Consider the following 24766-nt stretch of genomic DNA (forward strand, 5'->3'; position numbering starts at 1 on the left):
TATTTCTCCATTTTCTTCCTTTGCAGTATTTCCCAAGTCTGCCTGATCATAAGAATCACCTAAACAAGGGGCACCTGTGTGGCTCAGTTGGTTAAGCGTCTGACTTTGCCTCAGTCATGATCTCATGGGTTTGTGGGTTCAAGCCTCTCATCAGGCTCTGTTCTGACAGCTCAGAGCCTGGAGCCTGCTTCGGATTCTGTGTCTCCCTCTCTCTCTGCTCCTCCCCTGCTCACAGTCTGTCTCTCTCTCTCTCAAAAATAAATAAACATTAAAAAACGAATTTAAAAAAAGGAATCACCTAAATGATAAATATTCAGGTCCCCAAAACTGTTCCCTGGAGATTCTGATGCACTGAAGTCTGGATTTTTAAAAATCAGTGTCTCAAGTAATATTCATTATTAGGCATGTTCAGGAATCATTTTCCTACTATCCAAAGGTGTTATTATTATCATTTGTTTATTTTTATTGTTTTGATGTTTACTTATTTATTTTTGAGAGAGAAAGAGAGAGCACAAGTGGGGGAGGGGCAGAGAGAGAGGAGACACAAAATCTAAAACAGGCTCTAGGCTCTGAGTTCTCAGTGCAGAGCCCAACGCAGAGCTCCAACCTACAAACTGTGAGATCATGACGAGCCCAAGTTGGATGCTTAACTGACTGAGCCACTGAGGTGCCCCATCATTTATTAATTTTTTAATATAGGGTTTTCTGTTACCATAATTTTTTGCAGGATTAGTAAATAAGAAAAGAAAGAATTATAAAATTTCTCATTAGGGAAAAAACGTTGCTTCCTTTTAGATGAATTTTATAGATAAGCACACATAATCCCTATACTTGTAAATTATAGTTAAAAATTTTTTTTCTCAATGTGGGCTAATTTCTGTATATATTGCTATCTTGTGTAAATGTTGTTTTACTTTTCATTGTAATCCACTCATGTGTTACTCCCAGTTTAAGATACTCATTCTTTTCACATCCATGTTTATGATTTTTCTTTAACGAGAGAAACACAATGTAGATTTATCTTGAAGGAATTTGGGTAAGAGGGTAGGGAGGGTATAGTGGATGAATGCTATATCAACTTGACAAATAGAGAGACAAAAATATTTAATAAAATATGGGCATAAAGGGATTATCAACTGTTTGGGATGTTTAACAGTTTGATGAAGGAAGTATAATTTTGCTGTGCTGTCAGGGTTCTGCTCCACTTGGATGTGTGGTAAGTGCATGAATCTCATGGCAATCCACAACTCTTTTGGATTAATAAGTGAAGCAAGCACTGATTTTATTGTCAAGAAGGTTTAAGGGAGTCCCAGCATCCCACAGATACCAATTGTTAATGACTCAATATCTAGAGTCTGTTTATTGAATAAGAGAGTAGACCAAGACTTAGAACATTTGGTAATTACTAATAAGAACACTGGAGCAAGAAGGTGACATCTTTTTTCGGAGCCATAGAAGATAATATGGCTCCCAGAGGAACAATGTCTAATCCAGAACTATTCCATTTGTTACACTAGTTAAGTATTTTCACATTTTCCTAAGATAGGTTGAACCAGAAATTCATGTTAAAATGAACAGTATACTTTTACTAGCTCCTTTTGTATAGGTATGTATGTCATAGATTAATGGGGTTCTATTTGTTGAGGGCATACAGTTATTGTCAATGGATATCTTTTGTCATCTTCCTAAGTTTCAGTTCTGCATATTATCTTATAGATATGTAAAATAAGTAGACTCTTTTTTAAAGGATAAATGAAGGTACCTGTATCACTGTGAATTGATTAAGAATATTTGTGTCTGGGTATATTACATGTTTGTGTAGAAATTTTGTGCTTGTGTGTCTATAGATAACAGTGATTCTGGGATCATTCCAGTGGCTGTCTCCTGTGGTAGATCCATAAAATAATGATTATTACCTACCAGAATCAATCAACAAACACTTCAGGATCTGTTACTCAGCCTGATGGACTCCAGAACCTGATTCATTACACTAACAGAGAGCATCCGTTTCTTAGGGATAGAAGGAAATTAGTGAAGATCATGAAATTAATAAAAATAGAACATCATTAGTTTAAAACTATAAATTGTAAATTATGGAGGAACTGAAATATTAGCATATGTACAATTTAGAGGGAGTCTTCTCCTGGTAATTAGGTTACATGGGAAGTATTCACTGATTGAAAGAAGATTTATAAAATTGCGCTACAAATTACTGTCATAGTGAGTACAAATTCTTATGATCAACATATTCTTTTCCTATAGTAGGATCTGTATAGGAAAGTGAACTATAATCAAGAAGTCGCTGGTTGAGTTTACAACGTAAAAGAAAAAGGAATGAAAATAATTCTATTATTTTAAGTTTATTTTTTTATTTTGAGAGAGAGAGAGAGAGAGAGAGAGAGAGAGCAAGTGAGCGCGTAAGTAGGGGAGGGGCAGGGGCAGAGAGAGAAGGAGACAGAGAATCCCAAGCAGGTGCTACCTTGCCAGCGTGAAGCCTGACATAGGGCTTGATCCCATGAACTGTGAGATCGTGACCTGAGCCAAAATCAAGAGTTGAATGCTTAACTAACTGAGCCACCCAGGCGCCCCATAAATGAAAAGAATTCTTAATTTCTTAATGGTCCTAGGCTCAAATAGCTGGATGGGTCCATCTCTCAACTGTACCTGAACTTCAGAGTCTATTAATTAAAATCTCTGTATCCAACCCACATCAGAGGAGGCTAGGCCCTATGACACGGGAAGTATATTTGGAGATGGCTGAGGTTTTCTCTCTTCTAGACGGTGATAATATTTGTCTTTATATTAAATTTACTTGGTTGGTGGGGCGCCTGGGTGGCTTGGTCGGTTAAGCATCCGACTTCAGCTCAGGTCATGATCTCACAGTCCGTGAGTTCGAGCCCCGCGTCGGGCTCTGTGCTGACAGCTCAGAGCCTGGAGCCTGTTTCAGATTCTGTCTCCCTCTCTCTCTGCCCCTCCCCGGTTCATGCTCTGTCTCTCTCTGTCTCAAAAATAAATAAACATTAAAAAAAAATTTTTAAAAATTTACTTGGTTGGCATTTTTTTCTTTAGCAAGAAAAAATACTTTGGTAACAGTAGAACATTCCAGGCTAGACAGTTATTCTAGTTATCTTTACTGTGATCTGTTCTAGTTTAACTCTGAGAGGTACTCTGTTGCAGAGTTACCCCAATACTGGTAAAACTTACTGGAGCACCTTGATATTATGTTGACATATAGGAAGAAAACTTTTAAAATACATTAATTAAAGTTCTGCTTATATTTTCATTTTCAACTCAAGTGTATTTGAATATGTTTAAGAGACATAGGTATGTTTCCAGTACACAACTGCCTTTTTTATCGGAAACAGCAAACTCATTCAACATTCTCAGAAATCAAAGACTGGGGTATTACTTAAGCTTATAATGGGTATCATTCAAATCCACTATAATTAAATTTCATATCTTTCCTGCAGCTAATATCTACTTTGATTCCATCAAGATTTTCTCATTCTCATTCTGACCTAAAAAAGAGTGCCATCTGCCAAATTAGTAGCATGCCTCACTGCACCTGGACCTCTCTTAATTTTAACACAAGCTTTACCCAAACATGTAATTTTGGGATGGAGAATTCATGGGAAACAGGTCACTCCTCCTCACTCTGTTCTGAAAGGCAAACATCACTAACTAATGATAGCAGTTTTCCCTTGGGCGAGACTTGGGCTGAGTCTAGAAGTGGGCTTCTCAACCAGAAATCTCCAGGGAACTATAGCTGCTTCCAAAAATTGGAGTTGGCATGCCAGATGAAATTAATTTGGATTCCTTCTCTATCTTATGGTATCTGACAAGGATCTGTCACTTATTTTGAATTCCAGCATTTATCTGAAAGTCATTGTCTACTGTAAGTTTTTTGAATCAGGAAGCACAAGTTTTGTGGGAAAGTTTTTTTCTCCCCTTTATTCCCCATGGATCTTCTCATCAAGACAAACAATATTGGCAAATATTATCGATAAAGGCCTGAAAAGTAGCAAGATTTGCTAAACATTTAAAGCATTTGCTCAGCTAATTTAGCTCAAATTAGTATCTAAGATTCACACAAGCTTTACTATAAGATTTTTATTTAATTAAAAAGAATAATTTGGTTTTGAAATAGTGAAAAAAAATTTCTTATAAATATATTAGAGAATAGATATGTTAGAAAACTCAGATTTTTTTCCTGATGTATAAATCAGAATTACATCTATTTTGGGGGTATGAAGATGAATAAACTTCAAAAAGGCAAGATGCCATACTACCCCAAACTATATTTATTGATTTTTTAGATACACATGCTGATTTTGCACAAAGATGAGTTATCCTTATTCCTAATCTCCTTATTCCTTATTCCTTATCTTTATTCCTATCGAAGCTGAGAAATGAATACAGTCATTACATACAAGAAGATGAAAAATACCTGCAATTTTATTTGTAAGACCTGTAAAATTAGGGTCCAGAGTGGGCCTTTCAAATTTTATTCTCTTTATTTCTACATTCTTCAATTTTTATGCTGATAGACATTTTTTCACATTTGGAAGATTATACTTTTTCATCTTGAGTATTGCTAATGCCAGGGGCAAACCCATACATCTATCTGATTAATAAACCCAATTTTATTTTTTATGTTAGTGATTTTCAGAAGGGAAATAAATTCCTTCTTTTCCTTATACACCTTACTTCAATTGGTTCATCTTTCTCTACACAACTTTATAATACTTGCCTCAAGCAGATATATGTGCAAATGATTCATTGTGGAGCTGGGACACAAGTTAAGAAGTGAAGGAGGAAAGGCAGAAGCCAATTAAACAGGCTGCTCTGCCCAGCATGAGACCTAGCAAGACAAGATCTCACATAAATGTATCCAAAATGACCATATTTTCTTATCTAATTCTTCTTCCATTTTGCTTATACCTTTACTTCATTTTTAAAACTATGTTTTTAAATTATTATTTTTTTAGTGTTTGTTTATTTTTGGAAGAGAGAGTGAGAGACAGAGCGCAAGCAGGGGAGGGGCAGAAAAAGAGAGGGAGACACAGAATCTGAAGCAGGCTCCAGGCTCCGAGCTGTCAGCACTGAGCGCAACGTGGGGCTCGAACCCACAAACTGTGAGATCATGACCTGAGCCGAAGTCAGATGCTTAACCGACTGAACTACCCAGTTGCCCCTTTAAAAATTATTTTTATGTAATCTCTCACACAATATGAGGTTTGAACTTACAACCCCAAGATCAAGAGTTGCACACTCTACCAACTGAGCCAGCCAGGTGCCCCGCTTATACCTTTACTTTAAATAGGAGGGGAAAAAAAAGAATAATAGAGTTAATGCTCATCTAAATGAGAAAACTGGTCCATAGTGGGAATAAAAGAGTTTTATAGGTGAAAAATCTTGTTCTTTGGAAAAATATCCATTCATGTCTTCTTTCCTTTTTAATTGGATTATTCCTTTTTTGGGGTTTTGAATACATATATAAAATATATTTAAAAAATGTATATATATATATATATCTCACTCTCTTTCTATATATATCTATATATAGAAAGATAAAGAAGATATATATATAGGTATCCATATATATAGATATAAAGAAGACATACAGATGGCTAACAGACACATGAAAAGATTCTTATCATCACTAATCACCAGGGAAATACAAATCAAAACTACAATGAGATATCATCTCACACCAGTCAGAATGGCTAAAATCAACAACACAAGAAAAAACAAAGGTTGGTGAGGATGTGGAGAAAGGAGAACACTCTTGCACTGTTGGTGGGAATACAAACTAGTGCAGCCACTCCACAGTATGGAGTTTCTTCAAAAAGTTAAAAATAGAACTGCCCTATGACCCAACAATTGCAGTACTGGGTATTTACCCAAAGGATACAAAAATACTAATTCAGAGGGATACATGCACCCCAATGTTTATAACAGTATTGTCTACAATATTCAAATTATAGAAGGAGCCCAAATATCCATCAACTGATGAATGGATGAAGAAGAGGTGGGATATACACACAATGGAATATTACTCAGCCATCAAAAAGAATGAAATCTTGTCATTTGCAATGACGTGAATGGAGCTAGAGTGTATTACGCTAAGTGAAATAAGTCAGTCAGAGAAAGACAAATATAATATGATTTAACTTATATGTGGAATTTAAGAAACAAAACAAATAAGCAAAGGTAAAAAATAGAGAGAGAGGCAAACCAAGAAACAGACTCTTTTTTTTTTTTAAGGATTAACTTTAGGTGTCTTTTATTCCAAGAAACAGACTTTTAACTACAGAGAACAAATTAATGGTTACCAGAGGGAAGGTGGGTGGGGGGATGGATCAAATAGGTGTTGGGGGTTAAGGAGGACACTTGGGATGAGCACTGGCTATTGTTTGGAAGTGTTGAATCAGTATATTGTACACCTGAAACTAATATTACACTGTATGTTAACTAACTGGAGTTTAAGTAAAAATTTTAAAAAAAGGTCTTGTTCTCCATAAATGCAAGAATCTCTAAATTCTGAACACTTTTCAATGCAAAGGAGGTTCTGGAGCACTTTCCTGGCTTTCCATAAGTTCCACTTGTCACTGCTTCTTGTAGAATGAGTTTGTCCCCATCTCTATATGTGGTTGCATTTAGTCTTTTTCTGTGTTGGACCTAGAACTTCATATTGATTTGGCTGAAACTACCCAAACCCTGGCCTTTTTGTCAAGGTAATTTTCAGTCACCTGTCAGTTTTCATCTTTTTCTTTTCTTTTCTTTTCTTTTTTTTTTGAAAATAACTCAAAGTACTTACTGGGTTGAGAACCACAGTGAAGAAAAGTTCACCTCCTTGAATACTCTTGTCCAGCTCTTTAGGCCCTCCTGGATATTCTTTGTAGAAAATTGTGTGAGTGAAAAGCCCACAGGTTTGTCTTGGAAGAACCTGAAGGAAGAATAAACAAGTAAGGAAAAATTGCTTTCAACCAATTAATTTGTTGAACCGTGGGTTCTTTTTCATGGAAGCTGATGCATAAACTGGTGTCATTATACAACTCTTTTTAATTTAATTTTATTATTTTTTTTAATGTTTATTTCTGAGACAGAGAGAGACAGAGCATGAGTGGGGGAGGGGCAGAGAGAGAGGGAGACACAGAATCCAAAGCAGGCTCCTGGCTCTGAGCTGTCAGCACAGAGCCTAATGCAGGGCTGGAACCCACGAACCACGGGATCATGACCTGAGCCGAAGTCGGACGCTTAACCAACTGAGCCACCCAGGCACCCCTCATTATACAACTCTTAACTCAGGCCCAGAAAATCCTTCACACTCTGGGAAAGCAAGGATGACATCAGTACAGAAGGAATACAGAAGAAAGTTGAAGAAATATTTTAAAACTAAGATAGACTTTGAATTATTTTAGCCACTTATCTATTTTAAATCTCCAAGTCAGTACTGCTGCTATGAAGCCTAGTATGTTCCAGCATCTTAAAAAATAAAAATGAAGTAAAAATGATACTTTAAAAATATAGGAATTGTCTGTGTTATCCTGTAGTGTAGTAGGCAAAAATTTTAAGGATAATACTTTCTTCCAAATTCTACACATGCACTAGAAAAAAGGTCAGTTATTAACTTAATGTGATTCTTAAGAAATTATATTTTAAATTAGAATAAATATTTGAGACACAAATCATAGTATCTTCTTTACTCTGAAAGGACTGCTGCAGGCTTTAGAAATTGCCCTGAATTCTAAGTCTGAAGCCTGCCAGTTTCAAAAATAAAAAAGAGATTATGCTTTTGATTATTAATTTTTATAAACTGTCACAAAATGATACAAGCTTACTTAGGAAAAAGTCTTATTTTCATCCTTTGCACATGAAAACCATTATTTGCTTCAATTGTACACATTTGTGATAAGGATATTTTTTTTCAAATTCTTACAGCTTTCCTGGTAAAATAACAGTGCAATTATAAAAGAAAGTGTGAATTAAAGCTGTGCAGGATGGTACAATCTTTAGCTAAATCTTATATAATGACTTCATAATGACCTGTGTTTGTCACTGTGTACTTGAAGTAGTAGAAAATTAATGAGTACACTTTGGAGAACTACAAGCTTACAGAATCTTACACAGATGAGTCTTCTGTTTATTGTCCTCAGCAAACTGATCTTCATTTTTTTCTGCCTTTTTTCTTGAAGCACATTTGGCTCAGTAAGTGCTTTCAAAATATTACCTTTATAGGACTTTTCGTGCTTTGCAAGCCTCTACAAATATGCTTCTTTTTCTTTAGTTTGTGTATTATAATAAATTTCAATCTTATCCTTGAAAGTTTTCTTAGAAAACATAATTCTTAGCTCAATCTGTATATCATATATTGCTGTATAAATCAAAACTTTATCTATTTATATTTTGAAAATTGGTGAAATATCCTCAGAAGCCATTCTATATTGATGAAATAGTTAAAGGAACTTCAATTTATTGTGGAGTATTCATTCTGGTGATGTTTACATTTAAAAATACTACACATTCTTATAATGTTATGCTCAAAATCAATGGCAAAAAAGGACTAAGTGCAAAGATACTCTAACTGAATTAAATATATTCCCTAACAATTCATGAAAATATCTTTTTCCTGGAAATCCAAACTTTATACAGCATTTATACATTTTTTTAAACAAATACATATTCTAAACTCTATGTAAGTCCATGTGGGAGAACACAAAGATTTATACTTTCTACCCTCGAAGATTTAAGGTATATCAGGATAATGAGAAATACCCCAAAGCTAAATAACAAAATGACCACATGATTAAACGCTAGATTAGTTTTACATTTTAAAAGTGCATGATTTTGAATCATTTTTAGGATTCAGTTTGAATATCTTGAATAGGTACAGTGTGTTCAGAAAGTCTTTTCAAGGTAGAAAAAAATGACAAAGACGTAGACACAGCAATACTGTTTTAGAACTTTTTGGCTGGAGTGAGTCTCTATTAGCTACAGGAAAATAGAAGATGGAAAGATAGATTTAGTCTAAATTGTTTTCAGGTACTTGAAGAGCAAGTTAAGGGGTATGGAGAAAACTGGAAGTATCAAGGTTAGGAAGGCCAAAATGAAGGCAGCATTTTAAAAAGTATGAAAAGTGTAAGGTTAGGTTGTACATTTGGGAGCTTTCTTGCTTCTTGAGATGGGCCTGAATCACAATGTACTTTCCTCTTAGGACTGTCTTTGTTGCATCCCAAAGGGTTTGAACTGTTGTGTTTTCATTTGCTTCCATGTTCTTTAATTTCCTTGTTAACCCATGCATTCTTTAGTAGGGTGTTCTTTTTTTTTATTTTTTTTAATGTTTATTTATTTTTGAGACAGGGAGAGACAGAGCATAAACAGGGGAGGAGCAGAGAGAGAGAGAGACACAGAATCTGAAACAGGCTCCAGGCTCTGAGCTGTCAGCACAGAGCCCGACGCGGGGCTCGAACTCACAGACCGTGAGATCATGACCTGAGCCGAAGTCAGACGCTTAACAGACCAAGCCACCCAGGCGCCCCAGTAGGGTGTTCTTTAACCTCCATGTATTTGGGGGCTTTCTCAATTTTTCTTGTGGTTGATTTCAAGTTTCATAGTGTTGTGATCTGAAAAGATGCATGGTATGATCTTGATCTTTTTGTACTTGTTGAGGACTGATTTGTGACCCAATATGTGATCTATTCTGGAGAATGTACCATGTGTACTCGAGAAGAATGGGTATTCTGCTGCTTTAGGATGAAATGTTCTGAATATGTCTGTTAAGTCCATCTGGTCCAGTGTGTCATTCAAAGCCATTGTTTTCTTGTTGACTTTCTGCTTAGATGATCTGTCCATTGTTGTAAATTGGGTGCTGAAGTCCCCTTACTATTATTGTATTATTATCAATGAGTTTCTTTATGTTTTTTTTTATTAGTTGATTTATATCTTTGGGTTCTTGCAAGTTGGGGGCATAAATATTTACAACTGTTATATCTTCTTGATGGATAGACCCCTTAATTATGATATAATGCCCTTCTTCATCTCTTGTTCAGTCTTTGTTTTAAAATCTAGTTTGTCTGGGGGCACCTGGGTGGCTCAGTTGGTTAAGCATCAGACTTCATCTGAGGTCATGATCTCATGGTTCGTGAGTTCAAGCCCCGTGTCAGGCTCTGTGCCTGGAGCCTGCTTAAGATTCTGTGTCTCCCTCTCTCTATGCCCCTCCCCTGCTCACACTCTGTCTCTGTCTGAACAATAAATAAACATTTAAAAAATCTAGTTTGTCTGATATATGTATGGCTACTTTGGCTTTCTTTTGACCTTCATTAGCATTATAGATGGTTCTCCATCCCCTTATTTTCAATCTGCAAGTGTTTTTAGGTCTAAAATGAGTCTCTTGTAGGCAGCATATAGATGGATATTGATTTTTACCTATTCTGCTACCCTGTGTCTTTTAAGTGGAACATTTAGCCCATTTACATTCAGAGTGATTATGAAAGATGAATTTAGTGTCATTGTGTTACCTGACCTATAGAGCTGGCATTTCTGGTGATGTTCTCTGGTCCTTTGTAGTCTTTGTTGCTTTGGTCTTTTTTTTTTCTCCACTCAGAGAGTCCCCCTTAAAATTTATTGGAGGGTTGGTTTAGTGGTCATGAACGCCTTTAGTTTTTGTTTGGGACACTCTTTATGTCTCCTTCTATTCTGAATAACAGCTTTGCTGGATAAAGGATTCTTGGCTGCATATTTTTTCTATTCAGCATATTGAATATTTCCTGCCACTCCCTTCTGGCCTGCCAAATTTCAGTGGACAGATCTGCTACTAACTTTACACATGAAAAGCTGCTCAACATCACTCATAATCAGGGAACTATACATCATAGCTACAAGAAATATCACCTCACACCTATCAGAATGGCTAAAATTAATAACTCAGGAAACAACAGCAGTTGGTGAGGATGTGGAGAAAGAGGAACCCTTTTGCACTGCTGGTGGGAATGCAAACTGGTGCAGCTACTCTGGAAAACAGTATGGAGATTTCTCAAAAAATAAAAATAGAATTACCCTATAACACAGCAATTGCAGTACTAGGTATTAATCCAAAGGACATAAAAGTGCTAATTTGAAGGGGCACATGTACCCCAATGTTTATGCAGCGCTATCAACAATGCCAAATTATGGAAGGAGTCCAAATGTCCATCGATTGATGAATGGGTAGGGAAGATGTGGTACATATATACAATGGAATACTACTTGGTGATGAAAAAGAATGAAATCTTGCCATTTGCAGCAACATGGATAGAACTAGAGGATATTATTTTAAGCAAAATAAGTCAGTCAGAAAAGACAAATATAATTTCAATCATATGTGGAATTTAAGAAATACAACAGATGAACACAGGGGAAGGGAAGGAAAAATAAGATAAAAAGAGAGAGGGAGGTGAACTCTAGAGACCCTTAAAGACAGAGAACCAACTGAAGGTTGCTGGAGTGGATGTGCATGGGGTAATGAGCTAAATGGGTGATGGGCATTAAGGAGGGCACTAGTTGGGATGAGCATTGGGTATTATATGTAAGTGATGAATCACTGGGTTCTACTCCTGAAACCAATATCACGCTGTATGTTAACTAACTTCAGTTTAAATAATAATAAAAAATACTAGAACCTGCACCAACTTAATAGAATGCTACAAAACTGAGAAATTAAACCAGATTATTTAAGGAGAAGTGAAGGAAATAAAATTCACCTGTAGGAAGAAATTCCCAAATGGGAAACAGTTTGTAAACATTATTTGGAATAGGGAAAGCATTTAATTCTATTGGGCAGAGGGAAGCCAGGCAGACACTGATTCACTGACAAGGGGAGGCATCTAATCAAAGAGGACACTTTTAAGATTAAGGGGTTAGGGTTGGTTACTGAGTTTTATGTTTATAAAATAGTCCATACAAAGGGTCAATTTGTATTAAGTTTCATAGACTGTATACCACCCACGTGTGTTGGCAGACTGGGAAAGCTAGAACAGGGGAGGAAATGACTCAAAGTTATTTCATAAAACCGGTTGTGCTCAAAAATAAAAGGAATGAAAAGATTGGCACTATCTGTGGGCTAGGTTGCAGTGCAGGAGGTGGATAGAAGTTGTAAACAGACAAAGTAGGAACAAGCAACGTAGTTTACACATGAAATCAAGGCAGTGAATTAGGCTGTAGGAAACTCAGGGGGAAAAAAAACTTATTGTAAAGGAATTATTGATGGAATGTCGAGACTGGAAGTTGGCCAGGGCGGGTGGGGGGGGGGGCGGGCGGGCAGTGGCCAGTGTGATGTTTGAAACGTAGAACTGAATTGGGAATAGCAGGATCAATAAAAGCTGGTTTGATGGGAAGATAATGACTTTCATTTAAGGCCTTTGGAATTTGATTTGTGAATATTAAAAAAAAAGTTTCCTTCATGTCATAAAACAAAATATGGGTGTGATTTTTTTCTTTGCAGTCTCTCCCTAGGAGGGGGTATTGGCTCTGGTGGTCTTCACTTGTATCTCTATTTGGATGCCTCCAAGCCCTGTCCTCTCTCTTTTACTGCATAGTCACCTGCCTGCTGAACATTTCCCACTTGGAAATTCTCATCCAAGAGCCTACAAAACAAATATAGAAGGTTTCCATGGATTGGTACAAAACTGGAGCGATAGGGACAGTTCTGTCAAAACAGGAAATCTGTTACAGCCTTTATTACCTGCAAGATTTGTACATTTATAATACAGGTAAAATATGTTTTCAGGAGAAATGAAAAATGAACATATCTCATGGGACATATGCAAGAAAATTTTCTGGCAGTACAGAGAGAAACAGAAACAAAAGAGAACAACATTTAATAAAGTCCTTAGAGACTTAAGTTTACTATTCTACTAAGCCTGAATATGATTTGAAATACTCTTCCATACTTTTAAATAATATAACCCAAGTCTCCTAAACTCTCTCTGATCAAAAGGCTAGCAGATTGATGCATAGTGAGTTTATTTTCAGTAAAGAAGAAGGGCAGACTGGGATAAAATAGAGCCATTTTGTCCCCATCTAGCATTTACAACAGTTTTTGTTGAGGAAAAAGTCAAGACAGGAGTTGCTCTAGGTTAAATGTCATTATCCATTCTGTAATTTTTGCAGACATTAGAAAACTGTCTGAAAAGAAGTCAGTTACACCTAATTCTAGAGAGCAGACATCTGGTCAAACACAGTTTGACAGAGAGTTCTAGTGCCTCACCACATAGCGTTCTTCTGTGTGGTATTCCTTCCCAGTACGTGTCCCAGGAAGCCCATCCCTAACTTCACCAGCACTCTTTGGATTTTCTAATTTGGGAAAAAGGAGGATTTAATTACTTTGGGAGGCCTCACAAAGCATCAGGCAGTAACATATCTTGACAGTGTGCATTTATCACCAGGGTAAAAAAAAAAACAAAAAAAACAGAGAAGCTTGGGGGAGAATCTGACAATGGATGTAAATGACTTAATTAACATCATCTGTTACTTTTGTACTCTATATTATGATCTGTTAGTGATCATGCAGGACTTCACATATAGCTTCTTGCTGTAAGTACTTGTATTTTTTGTTTATTTGTTTGGTTTGACATGGTAAAGAGAATAGTTTGACTTGTACAAGAGCAGCATGGTTAATACGCAGAGAGTTGGTTTTAGTTTTACATACTAAATAACTTTTTGAGGAAATGATGGCTTCTATAAATTACCTGCAAGTCAGATGTAGTGTTTCCTGAGTATTTTAATATCAGTTCCTGGTTAATAGTAGTAGTGTCAGTAAAAACAAAACAAAACATTTTATACTGAAGAATCGAGAAGAGGTAACTTTAATTAAAACATCCTTTGCATAGATATCATGAATGTACTTCCTGCAACATGCAGCTTTTCCTATAGTTAAGCTTTCAACATTTCGCTTGCCTCTTTCGTTCTTTCTTCAAATGAAGAATGGAAATCTGGAAGAATTAGTTGTACCCTATGCATACCGGAGGAAGCTCACCATGATGTTTTTGTGGATGAAGCCCCTCCGATATCGAGCTGGTTTCAGATGTGGATATTCCTCAGTGCTGGTGATTCTAATATTCCAAACCTTCTTCCAGGCTTCATAAAGCTGAACGTGTACAGGGTAGACTCCCGAGTGGTGAGGGGCCACCGCATAGCCCATGTCAGTAGGAATGCCATGCTCCTAAGACCAAGCATATGTGAATTAGAACGTGGGAAGATTTATCTTGATCCCGTTTTTACCCCAGGATTTTCAAATGTGGTAAAAATACATTTGTTTAAATCCATCATTATTTAATTGTATTGTAAAACTAAAGTAACAAATATTAAGGCCTCTAGACATCATGAAGCCTAGGTAACCATTCCACCAGTCTTGACGTTAACACATTTGTGCTGAAGAGGGGGTGGAACAGGACTAATGATTTTAGTGAGCAACTTGAAAGAGCCTGCATTAGTGCAGCTTGTCATTACCACCTGTTCTCCCTTCTCACAATTTCAATAAGTGATAGGACAAGCACTTGCTACAAACAACACTCAGCACTCCCCACAAAATAAGACCAACCTTTATTAGAGGAATAGCACACATTCTGAGTTTGCTAGATCTGCTAATAGGATTTTATTTTGTCTGTCGCCCAGGTTCTACCAAGTTTTCCACACTTCTGCTGGTCCCTCAGCATGTGGGTCAATAATAGACTATGTTCCCCGCCTTGGAAGAAACACGCACTTTCAATGAGAAAATGTATTAAATCTTCAGAGCAATTTTCCTTGAGCCTGAAATCCTGGTAAAAGTAGAAAGTACTGAAAGAGCCAAATAATCTGGAAGTTTAGTTGATTTGAAGTCAAGATTTTGTATATAGAATGAGTCCAGTTAAAAAAATTGTTTTGAAATCACACATACACGCATATATGCACACACACTACTATCTTCTATTCAGTTGATTCTGACCCGGTCAGAAAGTTCCAAAACTAAAGCTATGTGACATCTGGATATATTGCAGGGGGTTTGGGGAAACCTTGTATAATGTGATTGTTCTTCTTCATTTGAGATGGTCCATTAATCCTGATATATAGAGGAATCTTTTGGCTTAGAGGAAAATTGCACAGGCATAAAAGATGAAACGTATCTTTTATAGAAAGATCACCCATGGCTTCAGCAGTAGATGTGTATTTTTTCTCCTGAAAGATAGTTTATTTTTCTAGCTATAATTTCAATTGCTTTATAGTCTTCAAAAGTTCCACCTAAATGGGCTTTCCTTGAATTAGTCATGGCTTTTCTTCATGTCCAAGAAAAATTTCACATACAGAGAACCATAGTATCAGGCTGCTAAATGTATTGTAGAAATATGCTACAAATGGATATGGAAAAAGAGGCTAGCTGTGTTTGGTTAGTTTGTATAGCTAGCTTTTTTTTTTCCAACTTATATAACAACAGGAGGTGATGACATATATGAAGCCCCTGAACATAGAAGGAAAACAGGTTGTCAATGGTTTGTAGTTCCTTAAGTGTCAGACTCCTTTACACAACATAAAAGGCCCTCAACATTTGGCCCCAATTCTATCTACATGACCTTATCTCCTATCAGCATCCATCCTTCCCACCCCCAATGTCTGATGATTCCCTTCAAGTCTTTGCTGTATACTGTACACACTGCTCTTCTCAATTGGAATACCCCGTTCCTTTATCTTGTAAATTCTGTTCATCATTGAAGGCTGAGTTCAGGCAGGTATAGTTGGAGTTGCTGAAAAGGGAAACTACCAAATTTGTGCCATGACAAAGAGAATGGATGATATTAGAGTGGAGTGGCCCATGCCTGTGTTTCTGAAAAGTGACAGAGAAAGTTTCATGTTCATCTTATTTGCGTTTTTGTAGAAATTACCATGTTTATGCAATTATTATTTTATCATTTAGAATTTCACTAAAAACTAAATTGAAACATCTCACTGCATTTTTTACCGGTTTCTTAAAAACTCAAACTAAAGCAAATTTTTTTCAACTAAAAATAATTTACTAAGGCATACTTTGTGTTAGAAAAGGTCAGTGAAGTACTCATCTAAACTGGTTTAAAAATAGGGGTGCAGTGATGATGGACTTGGTGAAAGAAAATGAATTTCAATCATAGAAATTTAAAGAAAAAAAATTAACAATTACAGGTTGACAGTTTTCTAAGAAGCAAGGAAAAAAAATTCACAATGATAGGAACTGTACTATTAAATTCAAATATCTCCAAATTTGTAAGAAATTATGCTAATAGAAAGCTCAAGATAGTTTTAAGTGCCCATAAGTGTTTGGCTGTGTCTTCAGGAACACCATGTAAGAAAAGGATCATCCTGCACAGCAAGTACACTTCCCTTATTTTGGAATATTCCCCAATACTGGGGGAACAATTGTATACACAGTTTTTGTTTTTATTTCCAACTTCTAACACGGAAGAAATGCTGAGGCTTTTTAGTCTCATCTTTTATTTGTGTGCTGGTGCAGACGTCACAGTGGTAGAGAACGCCACTCCTGGAGTCAGACATATCTGGCCATTTCACTCTCCCCTTTTCCACCCATGTGGCCTTTGGCAAATGATTTATAACCTCTAAGCCTCATGTTCTATTCTCTAAAATGCTAGTCATAGAGTACTTATCTCAAAGGGGTTGAGAGTAAATTAATATTATACAGGGAAAGCATTTAGTTCATGATACACATTTATTGTTTGTTGTTTATTGTCATTATTCATCTGACTCCATTTTTTTTTTTTTTTTGGTAAGCTATGATTCTACTACTCAACTATAATGTGGATATTATGAAACCACTGGGCCACCTTTTTATCAGTAAAAGAGCTAGGCCCTCTTTTCTATTTTCAATGCAGATTTTGGGATTCGCTCTTGTGAGGATTCTGTGACTTGAATCCTAATAGCTCTTCTTGTGTCTGCTTCCCAGCCTGATCTGTCCAAATTGTCTCAACCAGTGCCATGTGGCTCCAGCCCATAAATCATTGACAGTTCATTAGTAGAAAATCTCCTTTAAAAGAGCTTTAGATTAGGGCAACATAAATTGGCTCCCAAGTTTGCATTCAATACCAGAAAGAACACTTGAAATGGTATTGCACAGAAAAGTTTGGGCTAAGATGTAGGTGGTGTATTTTGGAAGGCAGACTATCAGGTTTTAGAAGGTGTAGCCATAATGCTTAATTCTCGAGTGAATATTCTCTTCTAAACCTTTTAATGTGAAATTAAGCACATATTATTTTATTATATGGGGCCAAAAGTCTAAAATAATAGACACTTTAGCTTAAAAAGTTAATTCTCCTTCTTCATTAATCCTTGATTAAAAGTAGCATCTTAGTTCCAGGAACTCGGTAATCCACACCAAGATTTTCCTGGTGGAGGACATGGACCAAAAAGACTGGGGAATATGGCTCTGTTACTATAAAATGTAAGTTAAAAACTTAGAACACAAGTGGGATTAATTAGTCTCACAGCTGAACTATGAATCTCCACCTCCCATCTCTTCCAGATATGCTCTCTCCCTAAGATTCCTCCATGTCATTGAATGACACTATCGGTCATCATCCAACTAGTGGCTAGAAAAAATTAGATGTTGTTGTTGACACCTATTTCCTCATTCTGTCTTAAATCCAGTCCATTATCATAGCCTATCAGTACTACCTCCAGTTTGCATCTTAAATCTATCCACTTTTCTCTAATTCTGTCATCACCATTACATAGAATAATCTACCACTTTATTCCATGGGCTTCTAGCACAGGCTCCTAACTCTTCTACCCTTTTCCTTTCTTGCTGAATCTAATCAATTTTCTACATAGCAGCCAAAGTAAGACTTAAAAGTCGCAAATATGATCCTATACCTTCCTATTCAAAATCTACCCTTCACTTATGGTAAAATACAAAACTCTTAGGATAGTTTCAAGCCTTGCACGATATGACACTTCTCTCCTTAGTCTCATTTTGCACCACCCTCCTCCCTTCACTGTATTTCCATCACATTAATCTTTTCATGAAATCCGTGAAGCATTTTCCTACCTTAGCATCCTCCTATATATGGTTTTCTTAGCCTGGAATGTCCCTACTCCAACTCTTCACTGGGATAAATGTGCCACCTCTTTTTGGTGATTCATCCTGTCATATCTGTAAAGAAGCCTTCACTGACAAGTCCTTATCTAAATTAAGTCTGCATTAAGACTTCTCTTTGTAGCCTTCGTTTCTTTTTCATAGTACACTGGACAGTTTGCAAGTGAATATTGTTCTGTATAATTATTTCTTAATGTCTCTCTTCTTCACAAAACAATAAGCTCCATAAGTTCTGGGTTCTGTTTTGTCTACTGCTACATGGCCAGTATCTTGCCAATAGCAAGCACTCAATAAATATTACTGAGCAAGTTTGTGAACTGATTCTGACCACCTCCCTTCATTTTAACTTTCATTTTCTCAATGATCTCAGTTAAACTCTCAGCTTGCCTGCAGAATGGACATATGGTACCTCACAGGGAAATTTAACACTTACATGAGTAATACATGAAAACATTTTTTGAGACTGTAGCTAAAAATTTTTATTCAAGTGCAAAATAGACACATTTATTTGTTATTATGAACTTATATATTTAAATTATACTGTATAGAATAAAAATTTTAAGATTTTCATAAATTATACATTTAAATACTTCCAAATAGACAATGTGAAGATAATACAATTTTGTCAAGCAAGAATGATCCTATGTTCCTTAGAAAAATTCCCCAAAAAACTAAAAGAAGAGAAAAAAATTTGGTATTCAGATATTTGAGCTGCTCAATTAACTTCACTACTGAAGAATCATTGTTTATTATAATCTTTGATAATGTTTACTTAAATTCTTGTTAGTACAGGAATGGTACTTTACCTTTTACAAATTTGAGTATGGCTGACACACAATGTTACATTAGTTTCAGGTGTTCAACTTACTGATCTGACAAGTTTATACATTATGCTGTGTTCACCACAAGAACAGCCACCATCTGTCCCATTATATCACTATTACAATATCATTGACTGTATTCCTTATGCTGTACCTTTTATGCCCGAGACTTACTCATTCCAGAATTAGAGGCCTGTATCTCCTTCTCCCCTTCACCCATTTTGCCCAACCCCCTACCTCCCTCCTTTCTGGCAACCATTAGTTTGTTCTCTGTATTTATAGTTCTGATTTGGTTTTTTGTTTGTTCTTTTTTTTTTTTTTTTTAAGATTTTACTTATATGGTATTTGTTTTTCTCAGTCTGACTTATTTCACATAGCATAATGGAATGGTACTTTACTTACTTTTAATATTTTTCCCTTTCAATCTAGAACCTTTTAAATTTCCATTTAGGACTAGACTTGTTGCCTGTTTCCACATGTCTCAGATTAGCAAGTTTGAAAACTAATGTAATTAGAAAACCCACAATGATAGGCAACCAAACAGACATTCTGTATTCTATAGTAGAAAAAATCTAAAAGTTCATTACAACATAATTTGGAAAAACTTCTAAGTGCTTTTCTACAGTTCATTTTGGTTAGCATGTCCCATTTCCTCAGTTACATAGAAGTTCATTCTTTGGTTAACTATCTCATAGTACTGAGAATTTACGTTTACAATTTACAAGGATTTATGATACAGTTTCTATATGTTTACATTTGGTATTATATTTTGCAGTTGTTTCTAGGAAAAATATTGTTTTGCCTTGATTTTTAAAGTGCCTTCTTTAAAAGCTATTGCTTTTCACATAGAAAAGAATATATTTTTCCATGTGATAGGAGGATGTTTGGAAAATGAAATTAGAACTTTTTAACATAAAAGACGTATGAGTGCATGCACACGTGTATGTGTACACACACACACACTATATATATATATATATATATACACACACACACATACACTATATACATATATATATACACACACATACACTATATATATATATAGTGTATGTGTGTGTGTATATATATATGTATATATACACTATATATATATATATAGTGTATGTGTGTGTATATATATGTATGTATATATACACTATATATATATATATATAGTGTATGTGTGTGTATATATATGTATGTATATATGTATATGTATGTATATATGTATATATATATACACACATACATATATGTATATATACATATATATCCCTATATACGTATAAATATATATATACATGTATATACACATATATATGTGTGTGTATATATATATATATATCTTAAATCTATGAAGAAAAAAATATATATATATGAAGAAAATGATTCCCTTGAATTAAGGAGCATTTTAAAGGTTCTAAAGACAATTTGTTTTCCTAAAGTGAAACTAACAGGCCACACACAAAGTTTAGCTTATGGGAGCCCAGGGGGCCTCTCTCCCATCTGGAGAAGGAGGAGTTCTGTAGCAGTTACAATTGATGGAAATTACCATTTCAAAGAAGTGAATTCCTTCTTCACCTAGAAGGAAACCAAGCAAGTCAGGATTTATCTTTAGGTTAGGGAATTAAAGTTTGAAATTGAATGATAACATTGTCAATATTAAAATATGTTCCTGTGATAAATGATAGTATCTCTGGTATGGTTTGAAATAAAAGATTCTGAAAGAAATAATTACCTTAGTATAGGAATCTGATATTTTAATTTTTTTCAATTGTGCAAGTAGTCACTAAAGCTCAGATTTAAAATTCTGTTTCTTTGACATAATCTATTTGATTTTAGAAGTGATCTTATATTCAGATGCTAAGTATAAATGTACTGTTTTTAATCCATGATCTAATCTTAAACTAACATGTGTAATTTTACACCTATAAATTTAAGGAATAACCTCCTAAAAAGTGATTGGCATATTTACATAAATTTGGTTAATTTTTATAGATTTGGCCAATAAATTTATTTCTAGGTTTTTTTTACGTGGTAATATTAAATTCATCATATAAATTTCTGCTTGCTGGTTGGTATGTGAAAACTCTGCTGTGGTCATCATGTTGTTTTTAATACATTTGGTTTAAGAGTTTAAATTTATCCTCTGTTGTCAGCTGTTGTATAATAAAGAATTTGGCTGGTCTTCATCATCCCTGGTTCCTGGGAGATAAGCCTGAAATCCTTAAAATTTTCCTGAGTGATAGGAATGTCTTTGTTATTGATGGTGGGCCCCTGAGACCCTATCTGAGCTTAGGCTGACAAGATGATTCAGAATGGAGTTTGGCCACACCAGAAAGGCTACCCGTGTAATTAGAGGGGAGGGGCTTTGATCCGGGTAATATTGGCCTGACCTCCAGATAGGGGAGAAGAACTGAAGATTGAGTTCAATCACATGGCCACTGATTTAAACAATCATGCCTATGAAATGAAACCCCAATAAAAACTCTGGACACCAAAGCCTACATGAGCTTCCCTGGGTCCAGAAACCCCAGGAAGGTGATATTCTTTGTCTCATAGTTTGGATCTGAAAGAAGCATGCCTACAGAAACACAAGTCTTTGGATTAAAGTGTTAAAGGTGTTAATGATGAAACCTTGTGAAATGGAGTGACATTATAGTAACTCAATAAATTGGAAGTATGACCTTATTATTGTGAAGTTACTCAGCTCTGGAAAGGAATATATAGTATTTCATCAACTACATCGTGGGAAAATAATCTTATTCTTCTCATATTTAAAGATACTGAAATCCATGACAATGAAATGGTTGATGTCTACCAGACAATCTCAGGGATAGGGAGAGTATGGTATCCTGGAGGAAGTACAGATATAGAAGTCCTTGGCTCAACTTTAGTGCTGCCCTTCATTAGTTTTAGGAACTTGGGCAGGTCTCACCAAGCCTCACTTCCCTTGCTTGCTGAGTAGGGGTAATAAAATTAATTACAAAGAGTTGTATACAATGACAGATATAACATAAACAATATTATTGGTCACTTACTGTTTAATTTCCTTTGATTTTGTTAATATTCTCTTTTTTTTTTTCCTTGGGATGGAGAGAGGGAGAGAGAGAGAGTGAGAGGCAGGGGGAGGAGCAGAGGGAGAGAGACAGAATCTTAAGCAGGTTTCACACTCAGCAGAGTCTGATGTATGACCTGAGCCAAAATCAAGAGTGAGATGCTCAACTGACCGAGCCACATATTCTCTTTCTGTTTTAAGCAACAAAAAGATAAGGAAAGAGAGGTAAACTAAGAATCCTTCCACATCACTTCTCTTTAAAAAACCTCTTCAGAATTCTTATTTAAGAGGAGACATTTCTAAAGAAGATACACTATCACTATCAATCTTATGTAAAAAAATGTTTTACAAAAAAGTATATATTTTTTTTCTGGAAAAGTAATTGATATTATGGATAAAATGGGAGGTAAAAATACTCTTGGCAAACCATAAATTTGATAAGGTTATAATAACAATATGAGCAAAAACCATCCTTGACATCACATACTCCCCTTCAGGCATTACTCCAAGTTAACAACTTAGTTGAAAAACTGAAATGAAATTTAGTATGCCAAATGCATTAAGAAATTCCAGTGACAAAACTTAAGGTAATAATTCAGCACCAATACTGAAATTTAAACTTCATTTTCACTGGTAGCCTCTAAGAAGGAATGATTTGGGGGGACAGATTTTTTTCTAGTCTTCCCTAATAATGGTGTAATCTATTTCAGGTAAGTTTCTATTTAACAGAGCATGCTGCTTTCCTCTCTTTTAGTTCCCTTCAGAATTTGTGAAGTGTCGTCATATCACTGTTGAGTGTTTCATAAGTCAACATGCCACTAAGGGGTGTACTTTTGTGAGAATACTCAAAGGAATGATGTAAACACTAGTACCTTACACAGGCCAGGCGGAGTTTTTTGAACTGCTGCAATTTCTTCAAGTAAACACATGGAGGGGTTTGTAGAAATATAAAAAAATGAATTTATGAAGATTTTTTTTAATGCTGTAGCAAAATAAACAAAAATAAAATGATCTACAGACACAATAGAGGAATCAGAGGGTTTAGTTTAATCCAGCTTTCTCAGAGTTTGAAGTGATGAGTTTTATGTGGACCTTTGGGTCCTTGAGAGGTAATAAAGCTATAAACAATTCAGGGACAGACTCAAATTCCCAAGGTACTTGCAAACACATTTAATCTTTCTGAACATACACAGGGTTGATTAGAGTAGGAATCTTTAATTATGCCTAGTACCAGTTTTAATTGAAGTTTATTATTCCAGAAAGAATAAAAAAGTTGATACTGCTCTTTGTTATAACTACTGCATACCCTCTGATATTTATAATAGCCACCAGGACAGTTCACACTCGTGGTGCTGGTTGCCCAAACACAAGAAATTACATAAATTATATAAACATCTATTTAAATGAAAAACATTGTAAAAAATCAGATTTTAACATTCTGAATTTGTTTAAAATAGCTCTTTAGGAAAGTAATAACATTCTGATTGTAATATTTTGGTAACAGCAGTCAATAACAGTATCAACTACATGGCAATTTTCAGTTATACCAACCATGCTGGTTACATGGGCTTTGGAGCTTGGAAGACCTGGGGTCAAACCCCTTCTCAGCTTTCACTGGCTATATGATTTAAGGAAAATTATATAAGCACTCTGAGCCTCACTTTCTTCATTTTCAATATGGGGATGATCAGCCTCACAAGTGGTTGTGAGGATATTAACTGAGGACATGTGAAAAGCACTAAGCATAATGTCTGGTAAATACATGGAACTCAAATTTCTCTTCCTGCATTTTGTCTAGAGAGTCCAGAAGCTTTCTAATTGAAATGCAAAGTTCTGTTTCATGTAGGGAAATAGCATAATAGAATTTCAAGTTTCACAGCGTTCCCTGATTTGAGCATGAATTGAACAGAACGGGGCATTAAGGAGGTGAGTTTGGATGCTGCTGCACGGATCTAGGTGTAGGGTGAAAGATGTGGAAGTGGAGTGGGGGTCGAAAGCACTGAAATGGAGCAGGATATGGTGCAAAGAAAGAACTCATGGAAATAGCTGAATGATTGTGGACATGGAGGGGGAGATGTGAAAAGGCCAAAGCGGATGAAGGGTTAGCATGTGTGTGGACCTTACTGTCATGTCTTCTTTTGCCATCACTTCCATCTCTGCCATGTTTATGATAACCTCTCAGAAAACAAATGCTTCTTCCATTTTAACTAAATGCAAGGCACTCAAAAAGGAAGGAGCAGTCAAAATTTAGTAGCAGCATGCATGGATCTGGAAATAAACCTTTCCCCAGCTCCATCCCTGCATCTGACTCCAGCTCACCACAAAGAGTTTCTTGGAGATTTCATAAAGGCTTTTAGTTCATTTTGTGCCCAAATAAATTTGGGCAGTGCGGGACTATTTTCATGTAGGACATGTACTAAATTTATCTTTCTTTTTACAAAACCAGTTTAAATTGCCGTACATGTGCTGGAGATGCAGTGTAGAATTTTTTTTTTGTCTCTAGAGAAATAAAGGAAAGGAATTGAAGAATAGTTTTCTATACTCTCCAGCTTCTCAGGGAGCATGAAATCTTCCTATAGAATGGAAAAAATTAATCTGGAAAGGAATTTACAACGAAAAGGATTCTAAGTTCCTGATGTAATCAAAACCACTTTCAAAAGTGTAATGATGTATCTAAATAAGAAAAAAAAAGGTGTGCATCTGTAGAATGGGTAGGAGGGGGTATACAGAGCTTCTAAGGAAAAGCAGCAGTTCATACCTACATACTTTAAATAAGTATACACAGATAGAAAATTGGGAGGCTCAAACCTTGAT

The 24766-nt window shown here is 35.7% G+C and overlaps 1 protein-coding gene across 1 annotated transcript in view; it reads right to left on the reverse strand.

Moving 5' to 3' along the window:
• NDST3 (N-deacetylase and N-sulfotransferase 3) overlaps positions 1-24766 on the reverse strand; it is a 184220-nt gene that overhangs the window by 80097 nt on the left and 79357 nt on the right. The window contains 2 exon segments of the mRNA XM_043569644.1: positions 6821-6949; positions 14015-14200. Coding sequence (XP_043425579.1) covers positions 6821-6949; positions 14015-14200 — 315 coding nt within the window.

The sequence above is a fragment of the Prionailurus bengalensis genome, chromosome B1 (genome assembly GCF_016509475.1).
Source record: "Prionailurus bengalensis isolate Pbe53 chromosome B1, Fcat_Pben_1.1_paternal_pri, whole genome shotgun sequence".
Lineage (NCBI taxonomy): Eukaryota > Metazoa > Chordata > Mammalia > Carnivora > Felidae > Prionailurus > Prionailurus bengalensis.